Source organism: Prorops nasuta, unplaced genomic scaffold, assembly GCF_024137725.1.
Source record: "Prorops nasuta isolate Cenicafe-Biocafe unplaced genomic scaffold, Cenicafe_Pnas_1.2 PNAS00003, whole genome shotgun sequence".
NCBI lineage: Eukaryota > Metazoa > Arthropoda > Insecta > Hymenoptera > Bethylidae > Prorops > Prorops nasuta.
In genome coordinates, this window is record NW_027116800.1 from 7444669 (window position 1) to 7458348 (window position 13680).

The following is a 13680-nucleotide window of genomic DNA, read 5'->3' on the forward strand; positions in this document are numbered from 1 at the left end:
TGGAAATGTACGAGTTTTGTATGAGAATGTGTATACAGGATATGAAGCAGGCTTCGGCAATTAGAGTTAGGGAACAGTCTGTGTGTAACGTTAGAAGAAAACCTATATAGTTGTCGCGTGCCATGATCAGCTGATTGAATAAATAAATGACGAGAAATTTTAAGCTTGGAGGGGGGACTGGGCTATGATTTATTTCAAACCTCTTTTAGTTGCCTTACATTGTTTATAAATGCAATAATTGTTTGAGATAAGTGGCTGCATTGTGGCTAAAGAATCAAATATAAGAGAAAGGGGTAGCTCTAACTTATTTAAATAAAAAGTTTGATACATGGTGTGTATGGGAATAAATTCAATAGTAAAAATGAAAAAGACAATGCAATTTATTTAAAGGTTGTTTCTGGTTTTATAAATGTATATTTAAAAGCAGGCTCACTCGGCCATTTACGGAATAGCCTGTTTTATGTTTGGTCAAGCACGAAAGCCAGCCAGAAACGTAGCAATTACCAGCGTTTCCAATTAACGTTTCAAATTCAATGATCGATATTCGGCTTTGCATGAAAGACTTATAGCTATCCCAAGATTAATTTAAACATCGTTTAATTAACCGAAATAATGATCACTTTAATTATTTCCACTTGCCAGTATAGGTATACCATTGATTGATTATATCAGCCCAAATATCTGTAATTGATAGAATTCTACCTACCTAGCCTGAATTCCTTAAGAAGCTTTTTCTCCATACTTTATTTGTCTCTTAAATAAGAAAATTTAATGTTATAATATATACATCAATCATAATTAAATACTTATCCCTCTCACTAAAGCGATATAAAAAGCCAAGTAGAATCTAATTTTAAAAGGAAGATTGTTTATAACTTGATATTTAACATTGAATATTTTCAAGCAAGAAAATTTAATGTGAATGACATTGAAGATTGAATTTAATTGTACATTTAAACAAACTTGTGAATAAAAAGCAGTATTGTATTCGTGGCTTTTGTGCGTAGATATATAATTCCTACGAGAATTAAAAAACAATCATTCAATTACCATGGAATTATATTGTAGTTGAGAATTTCAGCAAAATTTGCAGAAATTAATAAAGTTCATTTAATTGGTCTATCTAATTTCCCATGAAAGGATTATCTTACCCAAGATTAGCATAAGCTTAAAATTGATGGTAGTAGGATGGTATACTGTAATATTCATATGTTTGAGAGCTTTGTGAGGAAACAGTAGATGTTGGAGGGGTAAGAAAAGGCTAAAGTGGGGGGAGCCATTCAGATCTAGGCAGCCTCAGCGAGCATCGCGCCATATCCAAGTCCGAGGTCAGCAATATCGCGACCTGCCTCAAGAGTTGTCAAACCAGTTTCTCAACAGATTTTAGCAGGGGGGTAACCTAATTTAGCCGCAAGTGATTCTGGGAGCGTCAGTCATTTGAATAAAATTTTCAAACGGTAATATCCAAGCGTCTATACTATATCGATATTCCCCTATCGTACCAAACTTTATCGGAAAGTTGATTTAAGATTAAAAACAACGGATCAAACGTAGATTGGAAATAAATCTAAAATAGATTTTATATCGCGCCTATACCTATAGTTATATATACTGTATAGAGATTCTAAATGAATTAGCGCGCGAGTACCTATATAGGAATAAGATGAGAAGAGAAAATTGTTGGAATGTGTTTTGCGCGAGAGAAAATATATTAGCTGGACACAGTTATCAGATCGTAAAAAATTTATCGCTGTAGCAAAAGCGTGCGATCCTTCCACGCTTTCGACAGAGATCGTAAAGCAAAAAAGGCAGGAGGGTAAACAGACGAGCGTAGATTGAAGATTAGACCAGTATAGTGTGTTCTGTATAGTATTGGTGAGTTTCTAAGCAGGCAGAGCTTGTCAAGTGGAAGGTGTTACATGCAACAAGTTGGCACTTTGCTCGCTTGATATATATCATCCCATTTAAGCAAGTTGCATCCTTCCAAATGGCCCTTTTGGAAAATACTCTCGCTAGTTTTTCCTATTCGCAATTCATCTTTTCCATCTCTCCTCCTACAGCTCTCCCTCTCGTTTTCTTTACAAGGAGACATTGCAGGAGAGATTGCGAACGAACCCCAGGGGGACACGGGCGCTTCGACTAAATTAAACCTTATGCTGGACAAACTACCCGCGAGAAAATTTGTGCCAATAAATAAATTCTCCCGCCCTCCTCCAACCCATTCTCCCTTCTTATTCGCTAGGCTGTAAAATAGTAGTAGCTCTATCGGCCAATAAATCCAATTGTCCACCGAAATCTCCCCCAGTGTGTGTGCCGCAGCTGCATTCTCCATTGGGAATTCGCCACGTTCGGGCAAGAAGAGAGAGAACAAGCGGGCTTTTCCCTATACCTGCAGCCTAGCTGCTCTCTGTACGCCGCTGCCTCTTATATTCTCTCGCAGTGCGAATCTGTGAATCCGCTCGATTGGTTAGGCGAGTCGAGCTATCGCATAAATCTTGATATGCCAGCCTGGCGTCTTACCTGTAACGTCAGGTGAGGCCGCATGAGACTGAGATAACAAAATTGGACTGCGCGCTTTTTAGTAGAGAACAGAAGCGAGCCGAGGAAAATGGCGATAATTGGCTCGAGTCAATGATGCCCGAGAGAAAATCGATCTTTTCAAATTGATAAGAGCTATCATTAACGATACACCTGCAGTACATATATTGTATGCTTCTACGTCGTCGTGATGAGAAGCCAACTCAATCGAGTCATCGACAACTCTGTCAGATTTATATGTGTAGATATAGATATATATGCAATGATAGATGAATCCACTGATAAACGGACAACTCTATACGCAATTTAATCCAATCTCAATTGCGCTTAATTGGCAAGAAACATTAACGTCGGAATATAAACAGCTAAGTTCGGATGTTACCGCGCGCTCTTCTGCTTCTCTCACTATTACCTTCCGACAGCGTAACAAAGTTTTATATGATAAACTGCTCGTCATACACGCATCCTACAATAACAGCTTGTACGACTAAGTTTTCATTCTCCATCGGTTTGTATATACAAGTGTTCTAACCCGATAACTTGAATTTCTAAATCACGTTAATAATATAGCTGTGACATGTTTTATTCCATCGTTTACACGCTTCTTCGAAAGACCACATAAATCTTTATCAAACTTTGTCACTTTGCAAAAGTGCTAACAATGATAAATTAGGATTCCTATCTGGTTTTTCGTGTTCCTGTGTCATCCGCGTTAATTATACCGGTGTATTTTTTGATAGAGAAAAAAGCTTTACGATTGTGCACGAGGACAGGTAGGCGTACACAGGTATACGTTATGTGTTTCACGTGGTTCCATTAGGAATGTGAGGTATAATTTTCGTATACTTCATATTGGCGTTGTTAATGTAATTTGGACCAAGCATATTTGTGCATATGGAGCACATTAGCGAGCACGCACATACCGCCACGCAGGACTCAAATTACTCGTAGGAAATGCGAATGTTATGCAATTATAGCCATTACGCCATATAGAGAATTATTTGCTCGCAGACGCACAATATGCTCAATTGCAAACTTGCGCGATATAAACGATAGTTTAAATTGTTCAACGCCAGCTTTTAACCTTTCTACGATGATTCTATTTCTGTGCTTCTGGTTACGAGCAAACGCAGCAATCATCTATCATTGCGATTGCTCAAATTTTTCAGGCTCCCTCGATCTCTTTCAATTTATACAGTATGTAGAGTGAGCATTCTAAAGCGTTAAAGACCGATACATTGAAAGGAAGAGATTTTAGAGAAAAATGCTTTACATTCCTAGTTTTTTCCTTCCAAAGAGAAGAAATAATGGTAATTGTGTTTTTTTTTCACTCGCGTACTTTGTGCTTTTAATGAAAGCCTATATCCTTTATTTTATACTCTTGTAGCTGCTTCCATTCAAGAGCTTTGCAAACCACTGTATTAATATATCATTTAACCGAATCATTTGCGAGACACATGGCTCACATTACGTATTATTTCAAATTCAAATATCCCGCAGCAAAAGCTCTTCGGTTGAAATTGTCTAAAAAAGTAGCTGAAAGATACGAAGGAATTTTTGTTTCATAATATATTAATTTGGAACGCTTTAGAAACCTTACTACCCCCGTTTATTCTATTTATTACAATCGCTCGAATTCGATACAAGAACTATACGCTCCTTTTATAGTACGTGGAACTCTGCAAATTTAACGTTTTTCAATTCAGCATAGGAGTGCAGTGCGAAGAGTAAAAATTAGAGTATACACTCAACGGAATACTGACCGATGAGAAAGAGACAGTGGGCAGAGAGGAAATGTTAAAAATGATGATGATGACGATGGTAATAATATAAGAATAAAAATAATAAGATTGAGAGGAGCGAGTAGTATAATCCCGTTTCACTAATGATCGTACCTAGAGCTTTTGACCACGTGACGATGGCAATAATAATTCTAATAAGAATATAATCGGTCAGTTACAAGAGTTGGAATGGTAATAACAGATAATTGCTCTGTTTGGAAGATCCAAGGGTTTGTTCTGCCGCTGGTGCACGTGTAATGATTATGATTGTCAGGATAGTAGTCCGGATGGTCGCGAGCGAGGCGTAAGAAAGTAATTTGCACGGTCCTGCTGGCTGGAAAGTCGCGCGCGCCAATGCAGTCGTTAGTCTCATTTCTCGAGTCAGCACGTATAGAGAGACCTATCACGAGCAACGGGTTCCAAATAATGCCTCCTCGCGCGTTCCGATCCACACGATATATCGCTTTACTCAAAAGTACTAGAAAGCTGGAAGTCATCGTTTCGCGATGAAATCGCGTGCTTCAATTCCAACTTTTCCGCACGCTTCATTTTTCTCCTGGATATCCTCGTAGCAAGTTTAAACGTAAAATCCGTATACAGACATAGGAAGAATCGGCCAGAGATCTCGTTTTATCTTGAAATTGCATAGTGTTGCAACTCGAATCCCTCGGTGCACTTATCTGTGCACTGTTGGCACGAACATTTTTTAAATTATAAGTAGTCGTCTTCGGGGATTCTCCAATGGTCTATTTCTCGGGGAAAATCTCACCCCATTGCTGCGGCTACTGGACGCGCATATATATTTTATTCTTCGGCCTGCGGGACAGAGGGTGATGAATGGGAATGAGGAATAGAATAATGGCGAGAATATTTGGACAAGGTGAGAGTAGTGGGGGATTATAAGGTGCGGTAAAAATGTAGATGAAATAGTGAGTGAGAGAGAGAGAGAGAGAGAGAGAGAGAGAGAGAGAGTATTATAAATAATGAAAAATTTTAAGCATTATAAAATGATTTATTATTCTCATTCCAGAGGGTTGACAATGGGATTTTCTTTTTGGGACTGAATAGAAGTATAGTTCCAGAACAATCTCATCACTCTCTCTCTCTCTCTCTCTCTCCCTCGTTTGATGCTGCTGCTGCTGTCCATTTCCTCCTCTCCCCTCGTTCTCATTCTTGAATTTTTGGGCTTGAAAAAAGTGGTAGTGAGACAAGGGTGGGTGGTGAACGAGTATATGAAAGAAAAGAGGAGGGAGCCATAAATCTGTTGAGATAGCGTGGCGTAGCAATCGCGGCAGCACGACGTATTATGCGGCGCTCCGGGCCAGCGAGTCTCGGCCCGTTCTACGGTCTACCGGTCGGCATTGACCAATGGTCAAGGTGGCTTTCCTCCTGGAAGGTCACGTTACCTCGTCTTGCACCACATTTATTAATGTAGCCTTTATTAACTGTAATGTGCCCAGCCCGCAGGCGTTCTCCTCTTGAGAATTTCTTGCATCAAACTATACCTTTACCCACCCCCTCCCTTCCCCCTCCCCAACTCCCTCTTGCACTCTAAATTAAAATAGAAAAAAAAAAGAAAAAAATGCTTCACCGAGCAAAAATAAAAACCATATAAATTAATTTCTGAGATGTTTCAATGAAATTAGGTTATATCGCGTGTATATTATTGTTACCTACTGACTGAGAAATACGTAAACTTGCGTATACAGATACAAAGCGCAGGGGATGATTCGTCGTTGATAAGAACGCGTAGGTATAAAACGGGGCCTGAATGAAATATGAGCTTAAGTTATAACGCCAGAATAAGTAGCAAGTTTCTGTATGAAATCTGAGTAGGTAAGCGTTGACCAATGACTGAGGTGAGTACCGTTGAGAGGGGTCACGTTACCTTGGCTTGCACCGTGTGCATTTATTAATGCCAACGCGAATCGCAACGCATCTTCTTCCTCCGCCGTGGATTTTTCCACGGAGTGGCTAAAGCTTTTTTTCGCTAGCCCAGTACTTACTGCCATACGGTTCGGCCAGGCATTTACAGCCCGTTATTCTCACGACTACATGATTCATTTCACGAAATCTTTCCCATATTACTTTGAGCCCCCAGCACGAGTGAGAAAACAAGCCAGCCAGCGCAAAGATGCGTAGAGTTTAATTTCTCGGTCATCTTGGCTGGAAAATATTTTACGTTGACAGGCAACACAAGTATATTTAGTTAATAAGTCTCGCGGTTCTTGTATAACGATGAACCGGTAAATGAAATTTTCAGAAAAGCCAGCCCTTCGACGCTCGCGCGCGTTCTTTGCCTGAGTTGGAAGTACCTTGTATACCATGGGAGGATCGATAATACCCAACTTTACAAGGAACCAAGAGAGGTTATTTCGTAATAATTTAGAGAGAATATAAACACCGGTGAATATGGGGCTAGGAGTAATTTTCTCCATTCGAGCTATTAAGAAAAATCGCAAGGAAAACCTCCTATATATGACCGTAAAATTTACTATTACAAATATAGTCATAAGCGAATGAAGATAAGTTGCTTCTTAGCTGTGTAACCAGACTGTAATATATTATAAAGGATGCTTAGAATCACGTGCTAATAGTCAAGGGGCGAAGATTCTGGGTTATTAGGGTGAAAAATTGTAAGGAACGGTTCCTCTCCGTTATATACAAAGCAGTATAATGATTGGCACAAGTATCGAGGCTGACTCGTGTTTGTTCAGAGACCACACGATTGGCTCGGAAGAGGCTCCTTAATAGCGAAGTTGACGTGTTTGCGGTTAACAAGTAACGATTTAGCAAAGAGGTTTTGTAGTTTTATAGGTCGAGATTGGTTTTAGCAGCGAATGGTAATGTTAACACACGAGCAATGTGATCGGCCTTTCGCATGGATAAGTTTGATGTTTGATCGCATAATATTTGATCTCTCACGATACTACCTTACGTTATCGATTTTTCAGGCTTGCAAATTAATCAAGACTTCTATCCAAGAAACTTGTTTGATCGCGTCGAATGCATTTTAAGTTCGCGGTTCAATTAACTTGGATTGATTTGACTATCGACGTGAAACTTTTTCATTATTAAACGTTTGGCGGTTGATAAATAATTTACGATGACTTTAACGGTATGTATCGACTGGTATCGATGGAGGATTAAGAAGGGATAAGCAGATCCTAGCGGTTCGATGTCAAGAGAGGAAGAATTCACCGCAGAATATAAATTTTCCGTACGTTCAACGATTTACGTAGGCTGGACTTGCGCGCGGTGTGTCGAAGCTGCACAAAGGCCGTACAAAAGACTCTTTGAACTCTTTAAACCACTCGTTTGACACGCAAGATTACATAATTCTCCAGGAACGTTCGTCTCAAAGTGAATTTTCATAAAATACAATAAATACATACCTATATATAAATATATAGGTATAATCGAAAGTCGTTAGTCAATTTACGTTTTTTTTTTATATTAAATTACATCATAAATTAATGTTTTGCAGCATCGCGACATTCTTTACAACTGTATCATATATTACACGTACACTAGTTATAAATTGAAATATTCATTGTATACTCACAGGTCGGTCTTGTCCTGTTGGGTCTCGTTAGAGGAATCCAGGGTCGTTGTGGCGGTTGACTGGCCGTAACTGAAAGCAAATAGAGAATATATTAGTTAAGAACAGATCAGGTCGTAAAAAGAAGACCGTACAATGTCGTTTGGTATTTTCGTTGGGCCAAGAAAACCACGAGCTAACTTAGAGACTATATAATTTTACATAGGTATTCGCGAAGGCTCGCTGTATCGTGAAAAAGCATATTTTTCTTAGGAACGTCTAAAAGCGAAATGCTTCCAGGTTCGAATAAAAGTAAGTGCGTAAGGTGTATGTGTATGTTAGTAATGCATTCAGCGAATATCGGTAATGAGAAGAGATACTTGAAAAAGGAGTAGAACTTCGTAAAGTTGGTGCACTAGTGCGCCTTAAACGGTTTAAACTATAAGGTGTATAGAGAGCTCGTCTCGTAACGGGGTTGTTATTTACAAAACGACGCACATTCCTGGCAGCGATAGTTAGGCGCATTTTTACACCGGCCAATTGGTAGTAAGTCGAGTACATTGAACGTACTTAAAAGTGCGATACGTGCAAAGTAGTAGCGAAGGATGCTTTAGCAACGAGAGGCATGTCATGCGTCTCATCTATCTATACCTCTCCCAACTTTTTTTAAGCTTCTCTCTTCTAATTTCACTGGAGTTTCATCTCGGCGTCTTTGCGTACCGCCCAAAGTGGATTGCACGATGGCTCGCAATTATCAATTCACGAGTCTCCTGGATTAAAAGTGCACGAACGCATCTACCTTTTAGCTTCTACTGAAAAGAACATCAGCCCCTCCCCTCGCTACTACATATATATATATATTCACCTGTACAGAAAGTCAAGCCTGCGATCGAACGAGCTTTTTAACGACTGGTATTAAAACTCGACGACACAGCAGCGATTAATATTCGGAATTTTTATTAACGAGCCACGTGGACACTTTTACACACACACACACACACACACACACACATGTGTAGATTGTATTAATTAATTAGTAGAGAGAAAATTACAAGGATCACATCGTATGCTGCTCTCGTTAACATATCTCTAATTCATAGCCTTTGATTCCAGAGAGAATGATGAATCCCTAGACGGGATAATCGTTCATGGAATATATATATATATATATATATATAGGATTTTAATCTGCATGCGAAAAGGAACGCTCTAGCCGGGCGCAGATAATGAAACGTAAAAGTGACGGGTTGAGCTTTAATGTAGACGCGTCGATTAACCAATCATGCGGATTTATCGTGAAAAGGAGTAGTTAATGTTCCAGTCGAGCGGAGCTAATTCCGAGGAGCGAGCTTTGGTGGAGGTCGTGCGGCAGCGGATGTTATTGAATCGATGGGATTTTTCTCGATCGAAACGCGCTCGGGAAAAAAGTCGAGCGGGATTGAGAAGCACTGCCCCGGGGGAACCCTCGAGAAAATGAATGCTCGCAGTGGCCTGCCCAGCTTGGAGTAGCATCTACGATCGCTTTAAGATAATCGCTGGCCTGCACGCGAGCCGAATAATGGATCTAAATATGCGGCTTGCTCTCTCCGCTACTAACATGAGCCCTCGATTCCACCGCTCTTCTCCTTCTTCTTCTTCTTCCTCCCTCTTATTCTCTTCGCCATCATCCATCCACCTCTCTCTCTCTTCGTCCCTGATCCCTTCCTTCATTCGTTCCATCCTCGCTTATTCGTTCGTCACGCAGCAAATAGATTTAATCAGACCTTTCCTTCCGTCGTCCCTAACCCACCCATCCGTGTGCTCTCACCCCTTAATCACAACTCCGACCTGCTAAATCGAAAATCAACATTGCTTCATCACCGAACGACATTGGCCAATAGATTCCAAAACGCCCGCGTTTCCAACCTTCCGGCTTGAACATCCGACGAAACAAGGAAGCATGTATTGGATCATAACTGTGTAAGCGAGTTAATTTTAAGTATATCATTATATGTGCGCAACACAGGAACTCCTCGATATCGAGCGACGCGTGTAGAATCAAATTTTAAGGTAATCGAGTGATAAAACACTGCAGGTTTTATCCAATTATTTGATAAAATTTAGATTTCACGAGTATGTATAAATATTGTGATAAAAGGATACAGAGTTATTGGTTTGACTGGTACAGTTTGGAGAAAATGAGGATTAAAGGGAATAGCTATAATATATATCAGTGCATATAGTATTTGCTGATTCGTTTAAGAAGCCGAAATGTGCTGGAAAGGCGATTGCGAGAAACTTGGGAGGATAGATTATCGTGTAAAGGAGAAATAGTGCTGGAGGAAGAAGTATAGGTGGGGGGGGGGGGGGGTAGATTTTGCGCCATTTAGCCAAGTAACATAGCTGAATATGAGGTCGGCATTGGGTGGCAAAGGAGGCCGCAAGGATTTGAAGGAAACGGGTAGGAAAGTGGAAGGGGTTGGGGGAAAGAGCGGAGGAGTAGGGGGGGGGGGTGGAAAAGCACGGAGCAAAGGAGAGAAAATATGGAGGCTCGTAGGGAGCGAAGGGCGTTAACGACTTCCTGGAAATAGCGGTAACAAGCCTGAAACCCTGGAACGTGACTCAGCTCTGACGCAAATGGAGAGGCATTAGACGAGTGGCTGGAGCAAAGTAGACGTCGGGCGAGAAGGTAATCAGAATTAACAATTCAGAGCCTCCCAGTTGCCACACTCTCAAGATCTTTCGGAGGGAAAGTGGGCAAAAGTGGAAAGTGCCAAGGGGGGAGGAGAGAAGTACGAATGGCTGGGACAAACGCTGGCCAAACTGTTAAAACCAGACGTATTTCCATTCACAATGCGCACTGGCTTGACAAAGTTCATCTTTCACCCTACAATTTGGCCTTCAAGTTCAAACAAGCCGCTACCCTACGATATATGTTAAAGCTCGCTTCGTAATTTCTCCACCGTTCCCTATCCACTTGCTCCCCATTCGTTAACTTATTACTCGCTTCGTGCTCTCGCAGCATAGCGATTAAATACAACTGCACGAAAAACTATATATATATATATATATTTTCTTAAGGATCACAGGCACTTTGCCATTTCCCCCCGCGAGTATCAATACAGTGCCAGAGCTTTTTTTCTTTTTTACAGAGCGCTTACTATTCTAATTTCATTCTAATTATTGTCCTCGCTCCTTTCTCCTCAACGACGTTCCACTGAAAAAATTTAATAAACGTATAGAAAAAAAGGCGAAAAAAAAACTTTTCTACGAAGTAATAAAGGCAGGATAAGCGATTCCATGAAGTCGGTAGATTACAGCTCCGCGAGTACGGATTACGTGGAAGAATCGTGAAATTATCAAATTTCTCAAGAATTTGAGGAAAGTTTGAGAGCGAGGCAAACAAGAGTAGCAAAAGTGCAAGTTAAGTGGTTCTAAAACTAAAACAAGTAGTTTTAGTCTGAGTTTCAATTAGTCGACACAGGACTGTGGAAAGATGTTGCAGGGAGCCATGTCGATTAATTAAGTTACTTTAATTTTGTAATTGCAACGTTGCCACTGTATCTTCGTAATGCGTAATACCTGTGTTAAATAAATTGGGTCAAATTGATCTTGTTAAATGAAATAATGACATTTCGTCGTTGAAAAGGGTAATGCTTTGTTTCTGCTGTACTTTCGTAGTTATTGCAACAGTTTGAAATATCAATTTTCCAAAATATCATTTGCTAGCTGGAAGAAAATAAGGAATGAAAAGAAGGACCGACAAGTATATATATATATATATATATATAGGGGCTGTCTGTGTGAAGAATCTGGATGAGAGAAGATAGAGAATTGTTTAACTCTCTGGAGATGACAAACAAGAGATAAAAATAAATAAAACAGTTAAATGTATAATAGCTCATATACATATACATTTATGGACGATTAAGAAGACCACACAACTTCAGTGACGTGGCTGTATCGTTACTGATGGCATCGTATCGTGCAGCTGAAAGAAAGTTGATCGTGCTGACTAGGCTATTATAATTGCAAAGGAATGGAGCTTCAATCTAAGACGGTAGAGTGGTCGCTTTGAGAACGCTCATTAAACTAGTTCATTACACTTGCTTCTCTTAATGGCCCTTACTTACGGAATCCTACAGCTCCCGCGTGGTAATTGAATCGTTTAACGAATATCATTCTCACATTCTTACCGTGTCAACGCGTCGACAGAAAATCCCACAACGCATAACCTCGATAAATGGCCATGAAGACGCAGAGGGGAAAAAGGGAAAAATGAAGAAGGGAAGTTGCGAGAAAAGTGGAGAAAGAAACCTGCATTGGACAGAGTGACTAAGCACCGTAACATGCAGCCGCACGTATACGCGTATATTCAGATTTTAATTTAAGATTGCGATTTCAATTTACTGATAATTTTCTGCAGCTCACTCGTTCGAGCTTTTCATCTAAACAATAAATTCCATAGTGATTATTGGAAAACAAAGGGTCTTACCATTTACTATATCTTGCGCGATTTAATTGTTTTGCTGCGTGTCCGTTCTTAATCGAGAAACCTTCGTCGTCGTGTTTATGAATGTAGTGCAGGGTGCAGTATATATATATATTTATATATATAGCTGTGGAGTGTATTTTTGAAGCCAGTGCTTTAGATAATACGGACGATTGAGCATAAAATTTGAAAAGTCTCAGGTTATCGTGGTACGTAATTGTGCGTGTGTGTGTGTGTGTGTGTGTTCGTTTGTCTGTATGCTATATCGTTACCAATCTATGGAAAAACTTTTCGACTTCACAAGGGAGATTGGAATACAATGGCGGCACTTGAACTTCTGACAAGGGGGTAGCCAATCCTTGGCAAGTCCCGGACGCTATCTCGGCGCCGAGAATAGGGGAGTCGTAGAATTGAAACTGAGAATTCTATTTCGCTTCCTCGGCAGCCCCCGGAGACAGAGCAAAGATAGTACTCTCGGGAATATCGGTGAGATAATATAAACGGAAAGAGCCGAGTGTGTGACACGCGCGAAAGAGTGTAGAGATCCGTAATGCCATTATTGTGCATTTCCCTTTTTATACTTTTAACTTGTTGCATCAGCGGATTTCATAAACAAAACTTAACCGGCGCTTGTTTTTCGATACGTTCGTTGCATGGGAATTAGTCGACTCTATATTGTATTATCAAATTTAACAGTTTTGCCGTTGAAAATATTAATCGATGGAAACTTAATAACAACGATAATGAATTTATCGTTCTAGCAACCATTTCAACGTATATATATATGTACAGTCAATTCTCTTTTATTTATAAAATAAAGCTTGCTAAATTCGAGCTAATATTTAATGGCATACATCTAATAACACACGCTGTGTATCGATTATTTAAATTGTTTCTATCGAGAATTGTTTGATAATAAAATTGTGCGGATTTGTTTCAATTAGAATAAAAAAATTGGGGAAAAGATTTTATCGCGAAACAGTTCAATATCGGCAAATAAAACGACCATACTCAGTCACGTAAAACTTTTACATAGGAAATTATACCGAATCCTTGATTTCGAGGGAAAACGAAGTTTACTGGTTCGAGGTGATGCAAAAGGAAATTGCCAATAAGTTATCGATCCTTCGGATAATCGAAAAGGGAGAAAATTGTTGTACACATGACTGTTGCGTACGTTTAAATCTAATCATTCTGACAATTCGAATACACGTTTTTATTACATCAGACCACTTTGCTACGCTTTTGCATGTCGAGCTTTGATACGCGAAAGGTAATATTGTATGGTTCAGTCAATTTCAGAATTAAAAGGAACCGTTCAAACGGTTTCTTATTGATAGCCTCCCCTC

General features: G+C 39.8%; 1 protein-coding gene across 2 annotated transcripts in view; it reads right to left on the reverse strand.

Moving 5' to 3' along the window:
• The window catches only part of twin (CCR4-NOT transcription complex subunit 6-like twin), a 340886-nt gene that overhangs the window by 26211 nt on the left and 300995 nt on the right, over window positions 1-13680 (reverse strand). For both annotated transcript variants that reach the window (XM_066724900.1, XM_066724901.1), the window contains one exon: window positions 7885-7953. In XM_066724900.1, coding sequence (XP_066580997.1) covers window positions 7885-7953 — 69 coding nt within the window. The remainder of the gene's footprint in view (window positions 1-7884; window positions 7954-13680) is intronic.